The sequence below is a fragment of the Strongyloides ratti genome, assembly GCF_001040885.1.
Source record: "Strongyloides ratti genome assembly S_ratti_ED321, chromosome : 2".
NCBI classification, from domain to species: domain Eukaryota; kingdom Metazoa; phylum Nematoda; class Chromadorea; order Rhabditida; family Strongyloididae; genus Strongyloides; species Strongyloides ratti.
The window spans coordinates 1,851,464-1,876,436 of NC_037308.1; the positions used below are offsets into that span (position 1 = coordinate 1,851,464).

At 23.3% G+C, this 24,973-nt stretch overlaps 12 protein-coding genes across 12 annotated transcripts; 5 read left to right on the top strand and 7 right to left on the bottom strand.

The window, feature by feature from the left end:
- Positions 1-413: 413 nt before the first annotated feature.
- Positions 414-1,378, bottom strand: SRAE_2000056000 (Coatomer subunit delta; the record flags this gene model as incomplete). Its single annotated transcript, XM_024651404.1, has 5 exons — positions 414-428; positions 469-518; positions 561-1,145; positions 1,195-1,287; positions 1,336-1,378. The coding sequence occupies 5 exons, from the start codon at positions 1,376-1,378 to the stop codon at positions 414-416; spliced, it is 786 nt and encodes a 261-aa protein (XP_024505085.1).
- Positions 1,379-2,181: 803 nt separating this feature from the next.
- On the top strand, positions 2,182-3,810 carry SRAE_2000056100 (RE26521p; the record flags this gene model as incomplete). Its single annotated transcript, XM_024651405.1, has 3 exons — positions 2,182-2,380; positions 2,750-3,190; positions 3,245-3,810. The coding sequence occupies 3 exons, from the start codon at positions 2,182-2,184 to the stop codon at positions 3,808-3,810; spliced, it is 1,206 nt and encodes a 401-aa protein (XP_024505086.1).
- A 206-nt stretch (positions 3,811-4,016) lies between these two features.
- SRAE_2000056200 (F-box domain-containing protein) lies at positions 4,017-6,377 on the bottom strand (the record flags this gene model as incomplete). The annotated part of the gene is made up of 8 exons (XM_024651406.1): positions 4,017-4,225; positions 4,272-4,806; positions 5,113-5,196; positions 5,419-5,694; positions 5,741-6,003; positions 6,043-6,054; positions 6,103-6,155; positions 6,202-6,377. 8 exons carry the CDS (start codon positions 6,375-6,377, stop codon positions 4,017-4,019), a joined length of 1,608 nt encoding a protein of 535 aa, XP_024505087.1.
- A 1,628-nt stretch (positions 6,378-8,005) lies between these two features.
- On the top strand, positions 8,006-10,485 carry SRAE_2000056300 (DNA replication licensing factor MCM6; the record flags this gene model as incomplete). The annotated part of the gene is made up of 3 exons (XM_024651408.1): positions 8,006-8,100; positions 8,145-8,584; positions 8,633-10,485. The coding sequence occupies 3 exons, from the start codon at positions 8,006-8,008 to the stop codon at positions 10,483-10,485; spliced, it is 2,388 nt and encodes a 795-aa protein (XP_024505088.1).
- Positions 10,486-10,859: 374 nt separating this feature from the next.
- SRAE_2000056400 (Tubulin gamma chain) lies at positions 10,860-12,230 on the bottom strand (the record flags this gene model as incomplete). Its single annotated transcript, XM_024651409.1, has 1 exon — positions 10,860-12,230. One exon carries the CDS (start codon positions 12,228-12,230, stop codon positions 10,860-10,862), a length of 1,371 nt encoding a protein of 456 aa, XP_024505089.1.
- A 188-nt stretch (positions 12,231-12,418) lies between these two features.
- Positions 12,419-12,780, bottom strand: SRAE_2000056500 (DNA-directed RNA polymerases I and III subunit RPAC2; the record flags this gene model as incomplete). Its single annotated transcript, XM_024651410.1, has 2 exons — positions 12,419-12,703; positions 12,748-12,780. The coding sequence occupies 2 exons, from the start codon at positions 12,778-12,780 to the stop codon at positions 12,419-12,421; spliced, it is 318 nt and encodes a 105-aa protein (XP_024505090.1).
- Positions 12,781-12,929: 149 nt separating this feature from the next.
- On the top strand, positions 12,930-14,009 carry SRAE_2000056600 (Zinc finger, C2CH-type domain-containing protein; the record flags this gene model as incomplete). The annotated part of the gene is made up of 2 exons (XM_024651411.1): positions 12,930-13,041; positions 13,084-14,009. 2 exons carry the CDS (start codon positions 12,930-12,932, stop codon positions 14,007-14,009), a joined length of 1,038 nt encoding a protein of 345 aa, XP_024505091.1.
- A 522-nt stretch (positions 14,010-14,531) lies between these two features.
- On the bottom strand, positions 14,532-15,323 carry SRAE_2000056700 (Hypothetical protein; the record flags this gene model as incomplete). The annotated part of the gene is made up of 3 exons (XM_024651412.1): positions 14,532-14,569; positions 14,776-15,123; positions 15,182-15,323. The coding sequence occupies 3 exons, from the start codon at positions 15,321-15,323 to the stop codon at positions 14,532-14,534; spliced, it is 528 nt and encodes a 175-aa protein (XP_024505092.1).
- A 2,417-nt stretch (positions 15,324-17,740) lies between these two features.
- On the bottom strand, positions 17,741-18,142 carry SRAE_2000056800 (Hypothetical protein; the record flags this gene model as incomplete). Its single annotated transcript, XM_024651413.1, has 1 exon — positions 17,741-18,142. One exon carries the CDS (start codon positions 18,140-18,142, stop codon positions 17,741-17,743), a length of 402 nt encoding a protein of 133 aa, XP_024505093.1.
- A 1,677-nt stretch (positions 18,143-19,819) lies between these two features.
- Positions 19,820-20,171, top strand: SRAE_2000056900 (Hypothetical protein; the record flags this gene model as incomplete). The annotated part of the gene is made up of 2 exons (XM_024651414.1): positions 19,820-20,087; positions 20,137-20,171. 2 exons carry the CDS (start codon positions 19,820-19,822, stop codon positions 20,169-20,171), a joined length of 303 nt encoding a protein of 100 aa, XP_024505094.1.
- Positions 20,172-20,429: 258 nt separating this feature from the next.
- SRAE_2000057000 (DNA-directed RNA polymerase, mitochondrial) lies at positions 20,430-24,783 on the bottom strand (the record flags this gene model as incomplete). Its single annotated transcript, XM_024651415.1, has 3 exons — positions 20,430-22,682; positions 23,679-24,275; positions 24,319-24,783. 3 exons carry the CDS (start codon positions 24,781-24,783, stop codon positions 20,430-20,432), a joined length of 3,315 nt encoding a protein of 1,104 aa, XP_024505095.1.
- Positions 22,787-23,599, top strand: SRAE_2000057100 (Hypothetical protein; the record flags this gene model as incomplete). Its single annotated transcript, XM_024651416.1, has 1 exon — positions 22,787-23,599. One exon carries the CDS (start codon positions 22,787-22,789, stop codon positions 23,597-23,599), a length of 813 nt encoding a protein of 270 aa, XP_024505096.1.
- Positions 24,784-24,973: the final 190 nt, after the last annotated feature.

Below are 24,973 nucleotides of genomic sequence, written 5' to 3' on the forward strand. Positions count from 1 at the left end.
TCAAATATTATATTTAAAGTTATATAAATTTTAATCTGAATAAATGAAATGTAAATATATTTTATAATTATGATATATTAATCTTCACTAATAATACTTAATATTGCAATTTTCTAATCACTAAAAAACTTATTTTTAATAAGGCCATTATTTCTATTTTAATCTAAAAAATTATGACATTAAAAATACAAATTTTCCATAACATTAAATTTAAATATTTATTTAATAAGAACATTTTATGTAATATGCACTTCTCCATTAAAATTTTATTTAAAAAGGCAATATTTTTAATACATAAAAAAAAAATATTTCATGCTAATAATTTTTCCTCTCCATAAATTTCTATTAGCATGAATTATAAACAAAATTATAAAAGTATTTGTATATATTTTTAACATCTTAAAATATTTTTCTTATATTAAAAAATTCTATAAAAACAATAAATTATATTACAATCTTATCACATACAAGCAATAAACAATAATTGAGAATTAAATATTTATCTTGAAAAAATCTCTCTAATATATTAATGAGTTCTCAGTCAACAAAGATTTCATCACCTTGACTTTTTTTAGCTCCCAATTTAAGTGCTTTACCACCACCAACACGTGTAGGTGCTGGTTTAGCTTTTGGTTCAGGTTTCTTTTCCTCAACAGCAACTGGTTGTGTTGACTGAGATGATGAACTCAAAGATGATAGTGTAGAAGTAAATCCAGATCCATGACGTAACATAGCTTGCTTCTTAGCATTCTCCAATTGCATTCGTTTTAATTCTTTAGCTTTTTCTTTCATTTTATCTTTTGCAGCTTTCTCTTGACTTGCTTTCAATTGATTATGTACTCTTTCTTCATGTGAATCCATTTCCGTAAATGTTCTTATTTGTGCAAGATTTACATTTTCTCTGTAACCCAGAGCAACAATCTCATCAAATGCAAAAATAAGATCAAAAGCTTTGTCAAAAATTTCTTTTTCTTCATTTGAATGACAATATTCTGGAATGACACGAGCAAATAATCTTAATGCTTCTAAATCTTCTAAAATATTTGAAGCTTTTGTTGTTATAAGAACCATATATACATTATCCATTGGTTGGTAAACATAACGAACTGAATCTGTTTCTACAAATGTATGTTGACGTTGATTATCTGAAGATATGATGTTAAATTATTTTTAAAATAACAAAAAGATACATACTTTCATTGGATCCGACAAGTTTTGGAAATGCATCTAAGAGTCCTTCCATTCTTGATTTAGAGATATCAGTGACAAATTGTCGACTTACAAGAGCTAAATAAAAATAAAATGATAAAAAAAGAAATGTATAAAAAAAAATACCTTTTCCTGTTTTAGTAATAATTGAAGCAGCGATAAGAACCATTTTAAATTTTCTTACTAAGAGAGTTAATTTCCAGTGAGTAGAAAGCTTCAATTATTTTAAGTTGACGAATTAAGCCACGTATATCTAACTTTCGTTATGAGAATACATTCCCTTGGAATATTGATACTCTGTATTTTTCTTCAATATATGGTATGTTTGTGATTGATATTGTTGACTGATTTGGTAATTGATATTTGAAATTAATATAAAAGTTTATTTTTACAATTTAAAAAATTACTTTTCTTTCTGTTATAAAAATGTAATAAAATATATTTGAAAAATGTTTTATTATTTAAATCAAGTTTAAATAATACTAAAATATATTATAAACTTATGACTTCAGAGAAATACAATTTATTAAAACATTTTTCTCTATTTTTTTTTTAATTTTTAAAATATTTATATTTATTTAATATTTAATTTTATTATATTAACAAAAATTTTTTAACAATTATAATACAAACATAAAAATTATATTTAAAATATTTCTGAAAATCAAATACATTAATTTTATATTATCAATAATAAATATTTTTGTAATAATAATACTATACCTAATTAAATAATTGAGTACGACACGACTGTTTCTTGGAATTGTGTTTTTATCTACATTAATGTTGGTGTTTTACAGTTTTAATAATAATTTAATAATAATTTTTTTGTTTTTTATGTAGAATAATTAATTATTTATTTATCGGTAATAATGATATATTTTTTTTAGTGACAAGATGCATCCAAAAAACCGATTAGAACTAATAAATGTTAAACCTACAACAAGTGTTGAATATATTAAAAATTATAATATGGTTCCATTAGGTGGATTCCCAATTATTGAAGAAGAAACACATTCAGAAGTTAATGAGTATATGCAAGAAGAAAATATTTATGATTTAGATAGCTTTTCAATTATCAATGGTCCTAATGATGATAATACTTTTAAGTCTATTAAAAAAGTAGCAACACCTTTAATAAATGGTAAAAGCTTAGAAAATTATATACCAGGTACTTTTTATCTAAAAAATTGTTTAAATTTTTTTACATTATTAGAATATGACTAATACAATATTTAAAAGTACTTAACATTAGCATATACATATTAATTAACTTATTTTTTTAAATTTATTTTACAAAATATTACATCTAGTTGGAATAAAAATTTTCATAATATGCTAGCAAATCATTATTCCACTTTGTTTTTTAGCTTTAAAAATATAGCATTTAATTTTTTTTTATTAAGATATTATATTGTAACAAATAAAATTATTTTATAACTGTTGCTAGCATTTCAATTATCAATATTTTGAAATATTTTTTTTATTTATTGAATAAAATTTCTATTATAAAAGTTTTCATTTTTATGATATATTTTAGATAAAATGTCAGAAAGTGATGAAAAAGATAGTATAAATATTTCAAACTTACCACCAACGGATAAACATGGATTTATTCGTAGTGAGGAAGAGATTCCTGAAGGTGGTCCATTAACAAAACATTTATCAGTTGAGATAGTGTTAAGGCGCGAGAGAAAATGGATAGAAATGATAGAGCATTGGAATGATTATATGACAGGTAAATTTGATATCATAAAAAGGCGATGTCGAAAAGGGATTCCTGATTCATTACGAGGAAGAGCATGGAAACATCTTTGTGGTGCTTTTTTTCATATGCATATAGGTAAAAATAAGAATGTCTTTGATATTGTTTCACAACAACCAGCTGATCCAAAATATATTGATGAGATAAAGAAAGATTTAGATAGACAGTTTCCTGAACATGAATTATTTTCACGACAAACGCCATATGGTGTTAAAGGTAAAGAAGATTTATTTATTCTTTTAAAATCATATACTGTTCTCCATCCGGAAGATGGTTATTGTCAGGCACAAGCCCCAATTGCTGCTGTATTATTAATGTATATGCCATTAAAAGAAGCATTCTATTGTTTTGTACAAATATGTCATAAATATCTTCCTGGTTATTTTACACATGATATGGAACAAATAAAAATTGATGGTGAAGTTTTGAAATATATAATGAAAGCAAAATGTCCAAAGGTATATTTTCATATGAAAAAAAATTTAGTTGAACCTAGTATGTATTTGATACAATGGTTTATGTGTATATTTTGTAGAACATTACCATGGCCTTCAGTTCTTAGAATATGGGATATGTTTTTCTGTGAAGGTGTAAAAGTTTTGTTTAAAGTTGCTTTAGTAATTATATCAGAAACTTTTGGAAATAAAAAAGCTCTTGATGAATGTCCTGATCAGGGATCAATATTAATAAAATTAAAAGAATTACCAAAAGAATTATTATCTGAAGATGTATTAATAAAAAAAGTTTTAGATATTAATCTTGATGAATATGATTTAGAAAGAGCTCATTATCGAATTGTTAAAACACGGAAATTAAGAAGTGATACATATACTTGATTAGTAAAGTTAAAAGCAGGTATTAAATTATACATACGAAAATGTTTAAGATTTTATTTAAATTTTGTACATAATATTAACAATTAAAAAATATGTATTACAAATTATTTTTTTTTTTTTTAATTTTTTATTAACCGGCAAATTGTGATTTTTTATATCCATTTGGCCTTTAATAATGATTGAAATCCATTTTTTTTTTGTAATTTTTACTGATTTCTATTTCTTCTATTACCAATGTTTAGGAAACATAGACAACCACAGCAACAAACCATAAAACAAAAGAATAATGCTAAAATTGCGGAAATGAAGAAAACAATAACAGTTGAAAAAATAAATGTTAAATGGTCACAATATTTGTTACTTTCTTTTTTAAAGAAATTAACAGATCCAATGTTAGCTGATATCATTTGTAAACCTTAAAAAAAATATTATTAAAAATATTTTATATAACAAAAACAAACCCCATATAAAGAAAATAAGAGATACTAAATTTAAAACTTTTCCAACAAGTGATAAATTATATACCATTGAAGTATTTTCAGTAAGGGAATTTAAACCATTGTTTCCATAAAACTTTTTAATAAGTAATTGTAAGATACTTCTAAGTAGTAATGTTACACCAAAAACTATTAGCCATATAGGAATATATTTATCAATCCTACAATTATTAATATTTAAAGATCCAATAATTATCATAGAAATTGGAACAATATTAAATAATGATAAAAGTATTGTTACAAGTAATGTATTAACAATTACTCTAAATACTTTACCAACATAGGTAAAGAATCCTTTAGGATCTTCAACTTGTCTTATTTCACCAAATATTTCAAAATATGATGGTGGGGGTCCAGTTAAGCTTTGATTCTCTATTATTCCATTATTAGAGGTTGTATTAGTATCAATTTGACTATAAGGAGGGGGACTTATCATTGTAACATCAATATCTTGTACTGGTGGTGCTGTTGGTATTGGGTTTCCCATATTTATATAAATCTATAAAGAAAAAGATAACGTCAATTAAAATATCTTATCAATAAATTTTCATTATATTATTATAATTGATAATAAAAAAAAAAAGTTGTATAAATAAGAGGTTAGAAAACAAAATTTTATTGATTTGAACTAGTGTTTATATATAGTATATATTTTTAATACACAACAAAATGAATTATATTTTTTTATAGTCAAAATATTTAATAGTGATATGATATATAGATATCTGATAGTTTTTCCTTTTGTTTTAATGTTATAATTAAACATAAAATTTTATATAAAAGAATTATAAAATAAATAATTTACATTAGTAAAAATGATGTAAGAGAGAAAAGATGAAATTGATTTAGTCTTTCTATAAATATATAAATGCGAAACTTTTCTTAATACCTAAATATTCTTTAATTAAGCTTTATTTATACTGGTTTATTTTATCTAACCAAATATAAAAGCAATAGATCGATGTCATTTGTTTGTATATAAAAAAAAAGGAAATATATTTTAATATATTATCTAATAATATAAAATGATAATAAAAAAAAATACAGGTAAAAAAAATTATTAAATAAAAATAATTATTAATAAATGTGGTTCCGTCATATTTTCTAATACCAAAGCGGGTTGCTGATAACCTAAAGATATGCTAATTGGGTTACATTTCCAATTTGGTCCACATCTTAACAATGGATTAAGAAGATGTCTTTGTAATTCATCACAATTGATATTTGTTTTCATCATTGATATTTGGATGAATGTCTTTGAATGGTATTCAAGATTTTCACAAAAAGCTACTATTGTCAAAAAACTTATATTTTGACATCCATTTACATTGAAATATTCTAGTTTTTTACAGCTTTTAGCTATAGTCATTCCAAATTTATCAGTAATCTTAAATATAAGAGTGTTCTTAAGGGTAAACAAATAATAAACTTACGAAACCTGTGTTAGTAAACTCAATATGAGTAAGAAATTTAAATGATTTTGTTAATGATCGAAGAAGGAAACTTTCATTTAATATTTTATCTTCTGGAAATTTACAATCTTTAAAAACTATTCTTTCTAATTGAAATACACTCATAAAAGCAAGACACCATGCTTTTATATTGGTAAAATCAATTTCTTCAAAATGTAAATCTTTTAAATTGTAACCACATTTAGATAAAATAACTGATAATGTTTTTTGTGTTAAATATGAATCTATATTTCTATTAAGAAGTAAATCTTCAATTACTAAACCTGTTAATCTATCTTTAACATCCTCCATTATTAGATATATCATTTCATTATGGTCCTTACAATGATTATTACATTGACATATAGATACATATGTATCATATTCATCATGAAATCTAAATACATAATTATTATATGACAATAATAATTAAATTAACTTACTTTACAGTTGCAGAACATGAAAAATCCAATGCAACATGAATAGAATATGGTTTTGGGATGTTATCAATTAATAAATTTCTCCACGTAGTACAACATAATGAGGCAGAATACTTTGTTGGTTCATTTAAATATCCCAAAACTTTTTTCCACAACTCTACAGGTAGTATGCCGGTCATTACTTTCGGAAAAATAATCGCTAAGATAACCAGACAACTGAATGTTGTCTATTCTGTCACGTGATAACAAAGCTTTCTAGAATTATTTATTTATTTTTTATATCTCTTAAACCAAAAAAAAAATATAATTTCAATTTTAATAACTTTTAACTTTAAATTAACAATAAATTATAATCCAATAGTAATTTTATACTAAAATATTTAAATATAAATAATAAACTTATAATAGCAATTTTTAACTAGATATTTTTTCCTCTTTCAAAGTTGTATCATTTTAAAAGAAATTTTATCATATAGAAAAGATAGTCAGAGTATTTTTACATTAAATTGAAGAAACGAACAAACAAACATTTAACCATTCAATCTATTAAAATACTTTAACCTTTTTCTTTGGCAATTAAATTAAGTATGGTTAAAGATTTTAAAAGAATATTAAAAAAAACGACTACACATGAATTCACCAATAGTCAAAGTAATGTTCTTGAACTAATTTACTTTTACAAGAGTAAGTATTTTTTAATATCTATGTATACTATATAAAAAAAAAAACTTTTTTACATATGTCCAAAATTTTTTGTAAATCCTTAATGAGTTTACTAAACCGCCTTTTTATTTGAATCTTCTTTTTGCCTAGGAAAGTTATGTATCATAATTTTACTTTTTATAACTTTTCAAATGTAGAAATTTTAATTTGTATCATTTATTTTTGTTGATGTTATAAAGTTATGATACTTTAAGATATATTTTTTAAAATATTTTATACATAATTGTTAGAAATCAAAGACATTCCTTCTAATATTTTTTTACATAACATTGTCGATTAGTGAAACTTAATCATTGATCATAATATTCAACTTGAAACAAAAAAGTTTTTAAATATATGGCCATATAATTAACTTTTTTGTAAAAATTGTTGATCAATGAAATTTTTATATTTACATCAAAAACTTAAAATACACTTTTATTTGTTGCTTGATGAGTATTTTTATCCATTTACTAAAAACATTAATAAAAAAATTAAAAAAAAATGTTTTAAAGTTATACATTCAAAACACAATAAAATAACACATATTTTTTTTTAACACTTTACATATTTTAATTAACATTCAATCAACATATTATTAAAGTTTAATTAGATAATCATGATTTAAATAAATATTTTTTTTTTTTGAAACAAAAAAGTTACTATGATTTTAAACATAGACTTTTTTTAATAAATTTTAAACAATTCCCTTTATAACCATCATTAATTTATGAAAACTTAAAAAATAAAAAAATTTTCTTAAACTTTTTATCAATTATAATAAGTAAGTTGGTATTCCTTGATTAAAGATAAAGAAAAAAGAATAATGATAAGAAACTTTATTTTAATTTTTTTTTCTGAAGGCGGTACTAACAGATAAAGTTAAAAAAGAATCTTATAATGAAAACATTGGTAATACATATTTAACAATATGTATTGTTATATTTTGTCAAAAAAGTTTAGCCCCTTTCTTTGTAACTATTTAGTTTCTTACAACGAATTTCTTAAAAGGACAATAAAAAAGCCGCGCATGTACAATGAAGTAATTAAGTAAATAATTTTATTGTTATATTTTCATTAACGTTATTACTTGGAAATACAAAAAATGGCTTCGTCTTTTGATACTCAAATTGAAACTACTGTTGTTAATGATCTTCAAGGAGTAAATATTCGTGATAGATTCAAATCATTCTTACAAACGTTAGTTGTTTTTTTCTCAATTTTTTTAATTTTGATTTATTTAGTTTTAATGATGAAAGTGGAGATTTTCCATATATGAAAGCAATTACTCAACTTTTAAATGCTGAGAGAAATACAGTATATGTAAACTTTGAAGATCTTCAGAGTGCTGATGAAAATCTTGCGAGTTGTATTGCTTCACAATATTATCGTATGTCCCCATATTTAAATCAAGCTATTCATCTCTTGGCAATTGAACATTGTGATGATTCAAGTAGGCATCATTTAGCTAAAAAAGAAATGTATTGTTCAATTTATAAACTTCCAACAAAGTGTAGGGTTCGTGAACTTAATGGTGATAAAGTTGGAGTTCTTGTTAGTATTGTTGGTCAAATCATACGTACTCATCCCGTTCATCCAGAACTTTATAAGGCAACATTTTCTTGTGAAGACTGTGGAACAATTATAAGAAATGTAGAACAACAGTTTAAATATACTCAACCAAGCAAGTGTAGTAATGCTCAATGTGGAAATTCTACTAGGTTTACTTTAGATGCTTTGGATTCACAATTTGTTGATTTCCAGCGATTAAGAATTCAAGAAACTCAAGAAGAATTACCTCGAGGTTCTATTCCAAGAACTGTCGATATAATAGTAAGGGGGGAACTTGTTGAAACAGCTCAACCTGGTGATAGAGTTGAAATCACAGGAACTTTAATTGTCATTCCTGATGTTGCTATGATAAGTGCTTCGGGTGTTCGTGCTGATCCAGGAAAATCAATGAGAGGAACCGGTAGAGCAAATAATGATAACGCTGGTGGTTTAACAGGACTGAAAAGCTTAGGTGTTCGTGATTTGAGTTATAAGCTTGCTTTCTTAGCATCAAATATTACACATTCGAATTCAATAGCTAAACCTGGAGAGGCTGATCATAAGTCACATGAAGAATTTTGGGAATGTTTAACAAAATCAGAACGTAACAAATTGAAAGAAATGTTTGATAATCCTAATATCGTGGGTCATCTTACAAGTTCACTTTTTCCAAATATTTTTGGTAATGAACAAATTAAGCTTGGTGTTTTGCTTATGTTATTTGGAGGTGTTCCTAAACGTTCAAGGCAAGAAGGTACTACATTGAGAGGAGATATTAATGTGTTATTGGTTGGTGATCCATCTACAGCAAAGTCACAATTTTTAAAAAGAATTGAAGAATTTTCTCCACGTGCTATTTATACTTCTGGAAAAGCTTCATCTGCCGCTGGTTTAACTGCTGCAGTTGTTAAAGATGAAGAATCTAGTGGTTTTGTCATTGAAGCTGGTGCTCTCATGTTAGCTGATAATGGTGTATGTTGTATTGATGAATTTGACAAAATGGATCTCAAAGATCAAGTAGCAATTCATGAAGCTATGGAACAGCAAACTATTTCCATTACTAAGGCTGGTGTCAAAGCAACCCTTAACGCAAGGTGTTCGATACTTGCTGCAGCTAATCCTATCTATGGAAGGTATAATAGATCGAAAAGTTTAAGACAAAATATACAACTTTCGGCTCCAATATTGTCTCGATTTGACTTGTTCTTTGTTTTGATTGATGAATGTAATGAAATTATTGATCATTCCATTGCTCGAACTATTCTTAATAATCACAAGAATTGTATTGGTAGTTCTCAAGTCAAGACTCCTTACACTTTAGATGAGATTAGACTTTACATCAATTTTGCTAAATGTTTCAATCCTAAGTTGACTGAGGAAGCTGGTGAAGCTTTGGTTGCTGAATATAAAGCATTGAGAAACGATGACGGAGTTTCAGGAGGACATTCATCATGGCGTATTACTGTTCGTCAATTGGAATCAATGGTTCGTCTTAGTGAGGCGCTTGCACGTCTTCATTGTTGTAGTGAAGTTTCAGCGCTTCATGTTAAGAAAGCTTCTGAACTTTTGAAAGCCTCTATTATTCGTGTCATTCAACCTGATATAGCTTTAGATGATGGTTTTGACGATGATGACGATGAACTTGTTGACAAAGAGAATACAACAAATAGAGTCAATCTTCCTACATCAATTCTCAAATCACCACCTCGTAAAGAACAATTAAAAGTTACATGGGAAACTTACAAACAAATTTCTGATATGTTAGTTCTTCATTTGACTTCTGAGGAGAATAAAAATGAAGATGTTGAAGAATATGAAGGATTGCGTAAAAGTGAACTTATTGAATGGTATCTTGAAATGATTTCTGACGATTTAGAAACAGAAGAACAGTACAATCGTCATAAAAATATTTGTGAAAAAATTGTTGATCGCCTCATCACAGACGACGGAGTTTTACTAAAAGTTAATGAGGAAGATATAAGTGAAGACCCCCTATTAATTGTCCACCCAAATGTTGTTGTTGGGAATGAATAATATGTTTTGTACTTTTTGTATTTTTCCTTACATTGGTTTAAATTGTAATGTGTTTTAAAAATAAATTTGATACGGATTTCTTTTAGTTATGGTTACGCATATAAAAATTTTTTTACATTAAAAAACAAGGAATTAATTTCAGTTCAAAGTGACTTGAATTGACAACTTTACAACAAGTGCTAACGTTGTTCTTTTTTGCACTTTATGTTTCAATATATCTATGAAAAAAATACCTTATGAAAAAATGATTACACTAATTGTTATCAACATTTTTTTTTATGTTAAAACAGTTTAATAAATATTAAAATAATTATTCACAATTCATTTATCCTTTATATATATATATATATAAAGGATAATTAAGAGAGATTTTTTTATACAATGTCTATAGTTGAGTTACCTTCAACCGAAGAGATTCCTAAGTCCATAAAGTTACTTTTAGTTGCGTCTCGATACATTTTACAAAGATCATAAACATTTTCTCTTGCTTCATCCATTTGATGAAGACCCTCAAATGATGGGTCAACTCTTATAAACTTATCTACAAAAGCATTTCTTTTCCTTAGTTTATCAAATTGGTTTAAAGTATTCTCAAATAATTGACAAATATTAGTATTGTTGGCCATCATAAGACCTGAAACTCTATGAGATGTTGTAACATATTGGGATCTTCCAGCAATTGCAACTTCAAGAGGAATAGGCATGTAGGGGGGAGCACGTATAGAACCCTTTTGTTGAATTCTATCAAAAGCATCAGAAACATCCCTCGGATCCGCCTCTCCTTGGAAAATTACTAAACCACCAAGCATACAATGCACAGTTTCTTTATCTAATTTAGTATGAACCATCATAGAACCCGGTTGAACAAGACGCCTCATTACATCTTGCACCGAAGTTCTCACAACAAATTGATCAGAACATAATGGAGTATAACCAGTCTGAATAAAATGCATTGGAGTAAATGGAACTAAACGAGATATAATTGTAGATAATCTTGTATGAGTACTTGTAGGAAAACGCATTGTGGAAGTGGCAGCTGACATAATTCTACTAACCATTGAATTAATTTGAGCAAAAGTAGGTTTATCAACATGCATTTTTTCAACAGCTAACCGATCAAGCTGTGTATTATCAAGGACAGTTACAGCATCTGGATGTTCGATTAATCTTTCAAGTGTTAAAATTGAATTGTAAGGTTGAACAACGACATCACTCATTTCTGTTTGATTTGGAAAGACAGAATACGTTTTAAGAACTTTCTTAGGATAATGTTCTTTAATTTTCTCTAACACATATGATCCCATACCACTACCAGTACCTCCAGCAATTGAATGACATAGAATAAACCCATCAAGATTTTCAGAAAATTCAGCTTCTCTGTCTAATATATCTAAAACAGTTTCATAATGTTCTCTTCCTTGAACATATCCATGAGCCCAATTGTTACCAGCACCTCCACCATCAGTTGATTGAAAGATATTTTCATGGTTAAAAAATCTTTTATATTCTGAAGTCAAAATACCTTTAATGACGCGTGGTTCTAAATCAACTAAAACCGCTCGTGGAACATATCTTCTGTCATCAGCCTGGTAAAAAAAGATATCTTTTATATCCATAGAAGGTTCTTCATGATTGAATGATCCATCCGGTGAGATCCCATGTTCTGCACAAAGAGTTTTCCAGAATTCCATTCCAACTTGATTACCACATTGCCCTAATTGTATATTTATAATTTCACCAGGCATTATAAATCTAAGAAAATTATATTACAAACAACAAATAAAAAAATACCAGAAAATACAGAAGTTGAGGATGTATACCAATATTAAAAATAATACAAAAGCAAAACAAAATTATATAGTACAAAAGCTAAATACAACAAACAACAAAAAAAAAAAAAAAAAGAATAACAATTTATATAAAATATGCATATTCAAATATTATTAACAGCCTCTTCAAATTTATTTTGAATACCCTTGAAAATATATGAAAGATTGTCAAGTCCTTTTATCAATGCATCAACAGCTAAATGTCCAGGTTTTGTTTGAATTCTTACAATAATTTTATCTTCCAATGGATGTGGAATGTTATAACCACAAAACTCAACTTCTGGCATCATAACTAAAATGTGTTTCAATGAATTTCCTATTGTATGATCTTCCTCATGAAGAACTAAAGTTAAACATGTTGGATCTTGAATTAAACCTTCTGGATCAAGCTAAAAAAAAACATTAAAAAAATAAATAAACAATAAAAATTTACAATTTCAAGTTTTTCTAAATTACTATAATCCATTGTTTAAAGTACCAATAATAGTGTATTATAAATAATGCGGTAGAAATATAAAATGTTGGTATAGTGTTTTTTTTTTCTTGAAAAGAAAGTGATAATTAGAATCACTTTACACGTAAAATATGCTATGATCCTGTGTATATTATAAGAAAATGTCTATTGTAAATTTTTCAGATGACTCAAATTGTCATCCTTCATCTTCTGTTATCGATAATAATGATTATATAGAAAAAGAAGATTTATATAATATTTTGAGAAGTGACAGTAAGTTTTTTTTTTTATTAATTATTTTAATATTTAATATAGTCCCACAATGCTATATTTGTTTAAGGTCCCAGTCTCAAAAAGTAAGACTATTTAAATGGCCTCGTGATAATGATAAAAGAAAAAATTGGTGTAATTTTTTTGAACTTGATGAGGAAGAAATTCTTGCTGATTTTGGTAATACATTTATATGTTCATTACATTTTGATCCTTCCCAATTTTTATATGTTTCTGGTAAAATATTTTGGAAGTCAGATGTATCCCCTATGATTGTTGATCCCAATACTTCAAATGTAAAATCTTATCCTTGGGAAAAAGAAGAAATTTTAAAAAATGTTTTTGAAGAAGATTATCAAAAATTATTAAATATTGCTACTAAGGCTTTTAAAGATAGTTCAGTTATTAGTATTAGTTATCGAAAGAGTAACTTTAGGCCAACAGGACCAAACAAAAAACACCCTGTTGTAATTTTAAAAGACTTACGATTTCCATGTTTTTATTATGAATTTTCTCATAATAGAACAAATTCTCGTGGAAAAAATTTTTATTATTGTTTGATGTGTAAGAAAATGAAGGATAAGACAGGAATTAAAGATAATGTTCGGACTATTAGTATAAGTAATGGAAAAGTGGCAACTTCTGCTCATCCATTTACACGGCATCACTCACATTGTTCACCTGGAATAGAAGAAGATGAATTTGTTACAAATACAGGATTAGAGTGTAATGAAGCATCCTTAGATATAACAAATGAATCATATTTAGTTAACTCAAAAGTTATAAATAATTACCAAAGATTCTCTACACATAATTGTATGTCAAATGATAACGAAGATAATCGTGAGAAAAATCTTCATAGTCATAAAACTCTAGAAAATTATACAGTGTTTAATGGTATAAATAATGAGTTAGCAAATAGTAATGGAACACGTATCAATAGTACAAAAGAATATAATTCAGAAGACTAATTATGGTCATTTATACAAAAAATTTTTTATTTTAAAAAAATGTTTTATTATAGTATAAATAAAGGAAAACCTTTTGGTACTATTCAGTTATGGTAGAAGTTTTTTTTATTGTTTACACGGTTTCAATGTCAATTTTGTAATTATTTATATATATATATATTTTGACTAATTGTATTTGTATTAGATTTTTAATTTTTAAATATAGATTTTTTATTAATTTTGAATTGCGATATTTTGAAGAAAAATGGTTTTTGGAACACAAAAAAAAGAATAACATTTAATGGATTTTTTCAATGGAAATATTTTTTTTTTCTATGAATCTTAAAGAATTGGTTGAAAAAAAAATATCTTAATGTAATATTATTAAATATCAAATTAATTATTACAATACTAAAAATATCATATTTAAAAATTTCATAGTAACAAGAAAATATTGAAAGTGTGGAAATTATGGCAAAATAAATGAGTAACTTTATTTTTTAAAATAACGGCATTAAGATATATGTTAAAAAATAGAGTAGTTCAGGAAGAATAATATTTATGAACCTCTTTATTATTGTCTTAAAAAAATCATAATTCTTTTCAAATTTTCTAATCATTTTAACTGATAAGTATCAATAAAACTTGAATATTTAAATTTTTATTTATATTGCATTATATAGTGTTATATAATATATTATATATTGTAAATATGTAAAAAATAAACTATTAATATTGGCGGAGTTTTGATTTTTTTTGGAAAAAGTTTGTTTATAATTATTCATACTTTGAGTATGTAATGTTTCATTAACAGTAATATCAGAATCTTGAATTACATGTTTATGATACGATTTTCTATGTGAATGATGAATATTTTTAGAGTCAATGTGAATCGTTGATGGATTTTTTGTTGTCATATATTCAATAAACTCAGGATTATCTTTAAACTTCTTTGCAATTGATTCATAATTAGGCCATTTATAATAATTACAAAAATTTTCCCTTGAACATGCACATACTATTGCTTTATTATTTAATTTTGTTGTTTTAATAATACAAGAATCTTCAGAAAGCTTTTTATTTGCACAACCATAATGTATTCCTCTTTCAGGACTATATAACATAAGACATGCTGCTAAAAAAAAATAATAAAAATTATTTAGATTGTTTTATATATTAAAAAAAAAATTTACCATTTCTTTTATCATCAACAATACATATTCCATTATTATCACAACCACTTTTATTAGATCCTTTTGTACAATTACATTTTAAAGTCATATAATCATCATATTCACTGGAGCCAAAAAAAGAATTATATGATCCTTCTTGCATAAATTTACAATAAATAATTTTAAAAAAAAATATTAATAATAGATAGTGATAATATTTTTTTTTTATCATTATTACTTTTAATTATAACATTAATATCTAAAATATTTAAAATAATTTTTAGTTATACATTAAGAAATATAAGTTTATATAATTAAATATTTAAAAAGATATATAAAGATGTGAATATTTAATAAGATTTTTATTACAAAGTCAATTTAAATACAATTAACTTCCCTAAGTGGTATATAGATATATATATCAATAATAAAAAGAAGAAATAGAAATTTTGAATGATTTTATGAAGTCACTTGAATAAAGTGACCAAAAAGCGTGAATTGAGTAAAGAATTATTGTATATAGATTATAAATATAATAATTATGCATATATATATTTCTTACCTAACTTTATAAAATAAAATTTTGAAATAAAACAAATAAAAATGAAATCAACAAATGTTAGAAAAACGAGAAAGTTTGTTCAATTGAAAGTTTACGATATTTTCAAATAATGATTAATAATTTAAATTTTAAATATTTTATCTGTTAAAAAATGTAACATAAAAAAAAATATACATATATTTGTGTTCTATAGATATCGTGGTTGTTACTAAAAATAAAATAATTAATAGTCAAAAAGTTTTTTTTTTAAATTAATATTTTTACTTTTATACATAAATTTTATTTTAATAATAAAATTATTTTGTTTTTTGAATTATACATTGATTAATGATAAATTAATAATTGTTATATAAAAGAATTATTTTATGAAATATATAATGCTAATAGAAAGTAAATGAATCTATAAAATATTTTACTATACTAAAAATTTTTTTTCTTGACATTTATAATATACTATAATAAAACAAATGTGAAACATTTGTAAAATTTGTGAATAAAGATAAGATACAATATAATTTAATGAAAAAAATAAGGCAAAATATTATAATATTTTAAGTATAAAACATAAAACATTAAAATATTTTTAATGAATATCATTTAAATTAGCAAATTATAAAAAATTTAATTTGATATTAGTATTTAAATATGTAATCCAAAAGTTTCTTGAATTTCAAATCTATCTGATATTGTAATTTAAGAATCTTACCAATGTAAAGAAAATAAATATAATAAGGATAAAAATAGAACATTTTTAAAGGACAAAATATGTTTTAATCAAATAGAATAACTATAAAATATTGTAGTTAACTATTTAAACAATTATAATATATTTATCGTCTTTTTATAGTTTAAAAAGAATAAATATGTTCATTGTTCCCACAATTCTTCTTGCTTCAAATGATTGCTGAATGAAAAAGTTTTTAAATATTTAATGGAAATACATCTTAAATTTTTATATATTCACACATTAACATAAACTTTTATAACGTATATATGAATTTAAAAAAAAAAACAAGATACTTGCCTTATCATATATGTCTTTTAACCATTTATCTGGTAATTCCTATAATCTTTTGAATAAATATTTCTTAATAGTTTTAGATTACTTCAATTGTCCTTTAATAAGTAAATATAATAAAGTTTTTTTTTGTGCTTATTTAAATTTCAAATATAATGCTTCATTTTACCTATAAAAGATGTGTCAAACAACTAGATTTACCAAATTACATTTATAATTATTTTCTAAAAAAAAACTATAATAAAATGAATCTTAAATATTTAATTGAATACAAATAAGAATACTACTTTTTTTTTCTACTTTTAAAGGAGCACTTTTATTAATAATATAATTCTTAATAAATGATAAAAAATATTTGTATTGTTGATAATTAAATTAATAGATAAATTTATGAATACTTTTAAAATAATAATTACAAAATTTTTATATCAAAATTTAATATGATTTCAAGAAACAAAAGAAAAAAAAGGAAACAAATATTTTTTAAAAACATTTTTATATAATATTAAAAATAATTCCGCTATAGACTGGTATAAAGTAACTTTGATAACTTTAAATAAGAAAAAAAAAGTTATAGTTTAAAAATATAAATATACCAAATGTCTTAACCAAACTAAACTTTGCTTTTTTAAAATTTTCTTTGAATTATATAAAAAGTTTAGTAAGTATAAAATTACGAAGTACTGAGATATGTATACTAAGATTAACTTAATAATTTAGATATCACTATTTAAAGAATAGATTATAAAATAATAAAAAATTCTAATCTTTGAGTTATCATGCAAAATGTAATTAATTTTATTGTGCAAAATATACCTTGTTAATGTTTATTAAATAATAGAAAATATATTTTTATTTATTTTATATTTAAAAAAAAAGTGTTTTTTGTAAAAAATTATTTTTTTAAGTAATTATATAAATAATATAAAATGTAGATAATTTAATTATAATTATTTTTTAAAAAAATAAAATTTTTTAAACAATTTAAAATATTGTTAAATTATCCATATCCATATCCTCCACAACCACAACAACCACCATAAGTTACTTTTATTGTTTTGGTAACAGTTTTTGGTGTACCCATCATACAACATCCACAACAACCACAACCATAATATCTTTTATCTCTTTTCAATATTTCGATTTCAGATTCATTATCATTAGAAATGGCTAGATCTGTTGAAAGTTGATTAGAATTATCTTCTTCATTATTAATTTCTTCATTGTTATTTTCTTCATTATTAATTAAATTTTCACATTCTGTTCCTCCAATAACATTACCATTCTCATCACATCTACAATCACATTCAGTATTTCTTAAATCACGTCCTTCACAACTTTTTGAATAATATACAAGAATAAAAAAAGAAATAATATAAAAGATAACAGATAACTTTGACATATTTATAAAAATTTGATAATATTTTCAAAAATTTAAACACTTTTATACTTAATTTAAAACTTCTGACCATTAATAATTAATTCAATAATGTTAATGATATACTAATAATAATTATACAATGGACATTATGATATTATTAAACATTATTTAAAACAAACACCTATCTATTGTTTAAGATAATTTTATTTATTTATGAATTTATTATAAATAAACTTATATCTATATTGCCTAGAATCATGACAAATTATTTAAAATTTACTTTTTAATATTTTCTTTTTTAAAAATTTTTATTTTAATAAAAAGTGATTTTAAAATAATAAATAAATATTTATGAACTTTTTTAAATTTTAAAAATTATCATATTTTTAAATAATTTAAAAATGATAATAATAGTTTTTACCATCATAAAATAGGTTATAATTGTTATATTTTTTAAATAAAAATTTGTTATAAACCATTTTTAAAACAACTTTAATTATACTTAGTTAAAATCTTTACAAAAGTTTATAAATTTAACTAGCAAAAATAATATTAATTATGAAAATATAATTATTTACATAATAAAGTAAAAAATAATTTATTTTTTATATCAAATAAAAAATTAACAGTATTTGTTTTTCTTTAAAACTCAAAAAACTTTTTTCTTATCAAAATAATTTGTTTTCAAGTTTTGGTGCATATTTTAATAATCTCCAAGTACATAATGATTAATATTTTTTTTTAAAAATCTTTTATAAAAAGTTTAAAAAATTGAATAGACAATGTTTACATTAAAAAAAATATCTTTTGATATTATTTTTTTTCTATTAATATCTTTTGACATTATTGTTTTCTATTAATATCTTTTGATGTCATTATTTTATTTTTGAAAATAGCATATATTATATAATAGTTAAAATAATTTCAATATTTTGACATTAATATTTCGTGTAATATCAAATCTTTTTATAATATTTTATTTTCTTTTATAAAAATGGTAATTATACTTTTTAAAAATAGTTTTTAAGTAAATTTTTTTTTATAGATTTTAAATATATTTTGATATGATACTTTTACAAAAGCATGAAAGATTCTAATTTATTCTATTAAAATATATTATCTTCAAAATTAATCATAGATTACTCGTGACTCGGTAACAAATTTCTATTTTTATATCTAAATAAAATTTTTTTACTAATTTGAAAATTGTGTGTTTATGTATAATATCACATTTAAAAGATTTAGCCAAAGAAAAATATACAATATGAATTCCACCCATTTATTCATTAATATATTAAATGGATGAATTATTTTGAAAAAGATGACATTAAAATTATTAAGATTTTTAACCAATTGAAATTTTTGCAAAAAAATATATATTCTTTTTTTTAATAAAAAATATAAAATTTATTTACTTTTTAAAATGATTTTTTTTCTATAAATCTTAAACTTTTTTTTATTAAATATCGTAATTTTTTATTTCTTACTTTATTATATACTATATTTATTAAAATTTTAATGAAATATCCTATTTATTTATTTACAAATAAAATTAAGTTATCTTGAAAACTATTAATAAATAAAAAATAATGGAAAAGTTTTATTAGTTGAAATGTGGGAAAATGATGAGTGATTTTTATATTTTTGTTATTAAAGAAAAATATTATTCATTTTATTATTATTTCAGATTTTCTTAAAATGGCATTTTATAATAAATTACAATGTTTTATACTAATTTGTTTCCTTATATTTGAAGGAAGTGGTTTCTTTTTTTTTCAAAGACCTGAAATTATTGAAATTAAAAATGGTATTGGAAGACCAAATTTGATTAGGTTAAAAAAAAGTATTGATATGAAAGAATTTTGTAGTCAAGATAATGCTTTAGATTGTTTAATGCTTTCTGAAATTACAGATGTAAAGCAGTGTTTAAATGTTATTTGTAAAAAATGTTACCAAACAAGTGACTGTAAGTATTTTAATAAACAAAAAAAAAGACCAATACTTTTATTTTTCAGATAAAGATATTGCAAAAATTTGCAAATTTATCTAATAAAATTAAAGTACTCTCTTGAGATCATGGATAATACTGTTCCCCTATACATTAATTAAATTCAACTAAAAATGTGCGAGATAAAGATATATTTCAACTTTATAATTATTTATCTATTTCTTTTAAATTTGTGAACAAAAAAAAAAGGTTATCATAATATATACAGAATAATGATGATAAAAATAAAATTATATAAAATCTTTATTAATCATCTACAATATATATATAAAAATAAAATATAAATGTAATAAAACATTTTTAACTAAAAAAATACACCGAGTTTCTTATTTCATTTATATCTAATTGTCCTTTTTCTATTTTAGGATTAAAAACTTCTAATAATAATTTTTGTCTTTTTGTGTCGATTTCATCTTTAGGATTATCATAAACATATGTTTTTTTAAAGTGGTTAGCTAAATTTTCAATCAAAGGTTCATTATGAAGTTTAATAAATTCATCACGTGTAATCTTATTCATCTCTTCAACTGTACCAGCATGTGTCCAAAAACAATCATGTACAGCAGCAAATTCAACATTTTTAGCAGTACAATTAAGAGCTGTCAACATCATATGTGTTGAGTCTAAAGAATGAATATAATTTGGTGGAAAAGCATTTATTTGCTTAGATTTTATTGGTACTTGATATTCATCGATACCATCAAGTTCAATTTTCATATATGGTTGATATACAGGAAGACCTAATGGTGTAACCCATTCAACAGATCTATTCATTCTTGTTATTTGTTCAGCACATTTTCTAAACCATTCTTTTATTTCCATTGATGTTTTAAAAGCTTCTGAGAGTGAAGCTAATGTTTGATTTTTAAGATAATTTGCTAAAATTCCAACATTATTATCATTTATACGTAAATTTTTAAGTTGTTTAGCAATTTGAAGAACTGCCCCATATTCAGTTACACCATAAACAGTTGTCATAATGGTTTGTTTTAATAATTTACGTGGTAATTTATCAGGAATTTCGTTTCTTAATATTAAAGCAATATCTCTAATACTATTATCATTAGATTTTTCATCTTTTTCTCGTTTACTATCTACTCTCATAGCAACAACAGAATAAATATCAGCAGGTTTTTCTGCTGGTAATAAATTAACTTCACCTCCACCATCTTTATCTCTACCTAAAGCAGCATAATGTTGTAATCCATTACATGATCCATCTTGATGAACTGGCATACACGAAATAAATTCACTTGGATCATCTAACATTAATGCATTATTTATTTCAATACATGCTGTTAATGTTTGCCATGGTTCTTCAGATTCCATCCACCATCTTGAACCATTTAATGGATCTCTGGCAGAGTCTCTTATTTTATCATCTAGTACTTTTTCAGCATATTCTAACCTTGTTTCAATTGATTCTTTTTTTAAAAATCCTGTTAAATTAATACAATGTAATTTAAGCCAACGTAAACCATTTGGTCCTAATTTTCTACCATTAGCAAATATTAGTAATGATCGTGAAACATCATCACCCATATGAGAAAGATATGGAGATATTGGATAAACTCTTCCTCTAAAATCTATATTATGAGGAAAATATAATATGGAATCTTCAAAATAATGAGCAATAGATAATCGATATAACATCCAATATGTCAAAGAATTCATTTTTGTTTTTTTATTCTCAAGTAATTGTTTCATTTTAAAAAATTCTCTAAATTTACTTTTATCATCACTACTAATTTTATTATGATTTATAAAATCATTAATCTTTGGTATAACAATTACATTAGGATTCATTGGAAAACCAAGATTTTCTAAAAAAATTTCATTATTTATATTAGATGTAAATTCAGTAAATAGTTTAGTCATAATCTCTAAAACAGGTTTATTTATTTTCCATGGAACACATCCTAATTCATTTAAAGCATCCCATATAGGTCGTCCCTGATATTTATTTTTTAATCTAATTTCCATTTGTTTTTCTAAATGTACATTTAAAAATATTTTTTTATCTTTTAATATTGAAGAATTTAAAGTATATAATGGACCACCTTTACCATAATCTAAATAAGGTCTTGGTGGTGTAAGCATTGGCATTTCTACTCCTGAATAAAAAAATAATTCTTTAAACTGATATATATTTAAGTATTCAAGAAATTTTCCATCAATTATAAAAAATTTTGAACCAGGATCTATAAATTCATCATAGAATATTTCATTTTCAACTTTAGCTATCGATTTTACTGAAAATATTTTTAATTCTTTTGTATATTTAAGATTTAATGATAATTCTGGATGACGTTTTGCGATTTCAATAAGTTGATCATTTGTTAATTTACAAGATTTTGAAATAATATTACTAAAAAATATTGCAAGTTTACTTCTGATTGTCCACAGATTTAAATCAGAAAATGGTAGTGAAATATCAGGATTAACTTTCAAATCATTACAAACTTTAATCCAATATTCTCGTGGTCTAAAGAGACGTCTTAAGTTGTCATTTAAAAAAAAATCCACATACTTATCAAATACTTGAATTAACATCTAAAAAATTTTAATATTAATTATTATATATAAGTAATGGTAAAAATGATAAAAATTAAAGCTTTCACTCTTCAAGTATAGAAATATAATTCATTATTATAATTATGTTAAGTCCAATATATTATTGTGATAAAATATATTCACCTTACAGTAATAGTGATATTGAAATTATTTCTCCAGAAAATTATAATATTCATGTAGCTGAATTAAAAGCAAAATTTGAAGATATAACAAATTTAACAGAAAATAAAAAAAGCTTGATAACTAAGAAACGACTTAATAAAATATCTGTCCAAAAATTATTAAAATCTCGTGGATTTATTAAAGGTAATGAGATAACTTATGGTGCTTTGGTACTTCCTGATTATAACAAATCTGACAATTGTATTGAAAGAGATAACAATAGATATTATGAAAAAAAGGAAATAATTTGGACACCAATAAGACATCAACCAAATATTAAAGTTAGTAATTTAATGAAAAATCTTGAAGATCTTGAAAAACAAGGTTGTCTAAAGACACCAAGCAGATTTTTAAAAAAAGCTTTTGAAAATTTTAGATTTGAAACAATATCATCTCCAGTCACTTCTAATAATAATTTATCATCAAACATGGAGATAGAAAAAGATTTAAAAAAAAAAAAATTGTTTAAAAAATCTAAAGAAACACTTATACCTATTTTTAATAAAAGAATATCACCACAAGGATTTAATTTTACAAAATCTAGTCTTGAAAAATTACACAAAATGAATAATAAGAAGATTAAAGAAAGTGGAGATACTATAAAAACTAAAGGCTTTTGTAAAAAATTAACACAAATTATTGAATATAAAAAACTAACAAAAAAATCAAAAATTCCTATAATATCCAAAGAAACACATTCTTCTAATTATGGATCAACTATAATAAAAATTTAAATACTAACATGTCTATTACAATTATATTTAATGAAATATTTTAAATGATTTTAATAAATTTTTAAAAAATAAAACATACCTCATCATCATGTTTTAAAAGATCATTCATAAAATCTTTTTGTATACGTTGAAAGATCATTTTAATAATACTTTTTTCAAAGTATCCATAATTAACCATATTTTGTCCATATGATAACAGTTTCATAATCTCTTTATGTAAAATTTCTGATATTTCATTTGCTTTAAATAGTGATAAAAATGTAACAACTTCGCTATCATCTAAATTTTTTAAACAATCTGAAAACGTTTTTTCTATTTTTGGTAGCCAATCTAACCCATCAATTATCTCTTCTGCAGTTATTTTTTCAGTAGAAGTTCTAAAAATATTCTGAGTTTTAAAGTATGTTTCTTGTTCATTTATTAATTGTTTTTTAAATAATGACATAAATTGTTTTTTTGAATTTATTGCCTTTTCCATGCCTAAAATATAATTTGATTCATCAACAGGATATTGTAAACTATCAACGAGAGTAAGATTTCTATTATAACGTGATTCAATCTTTTCTATTTTTGGTTTTCTTGTAAGATTTTGTATTTTAAAAGCAATATTAGATGCTATTTCAAAATCTTCCTTTGAATAAATTCTGGTTGTGTTAAAAAGGTAAGGTTTAATAAGCTATAACAAATAAGTTTTATTATAAAAAAAACTAATATGATACCTTTTTTGATTGAGCTCTTTTCCATAGTTCCTGTAATTCATCTTTTAGCTGGATTTTTTCAGTACAAGACAATTCTTTACTTTCATACCAATTTTGAAAATCATGTACTAGTAACAAAAAACCTAATTGTGATTCAACATTATTTTCTATACTAAATGTTTTTAAAAAATTTACAGAATTAAAAAATAATTTAAGTTTATCCCTTTCATTATTCATTTCATTAAATAACTTCCTCAGTATTGACAATCCAATTCCATGAATATAATTGGTTTTATTTATATCGTCAATATTTGGTTTGTATGGAAGTAAAAACTGAATAATTGACAAATAATCATTGTTAATGTAACTTCCAATAATTAAAGTTTCAAGTTTTGCTTTTTCTACATCCTTCATATAATATTTTGAACATAATTTATGTCTATAAACTAACTGTTTCAAAAGATTCTGAGAAATTACTTTTTTCATTACCTAGAAAAATGTCTACATTATAAAAATTATCATAAATATTTACCAAAAAAATCAACACTATTTGAAAAAAATATTACTTCATTAAAAAAAGTTTTTTAACAATAGAACCCAATTAATTACATGACTCCAATATACGAACAAAATACCGTCGTGAGAAAAAATATTTATTATATTAAAAGATAAAACA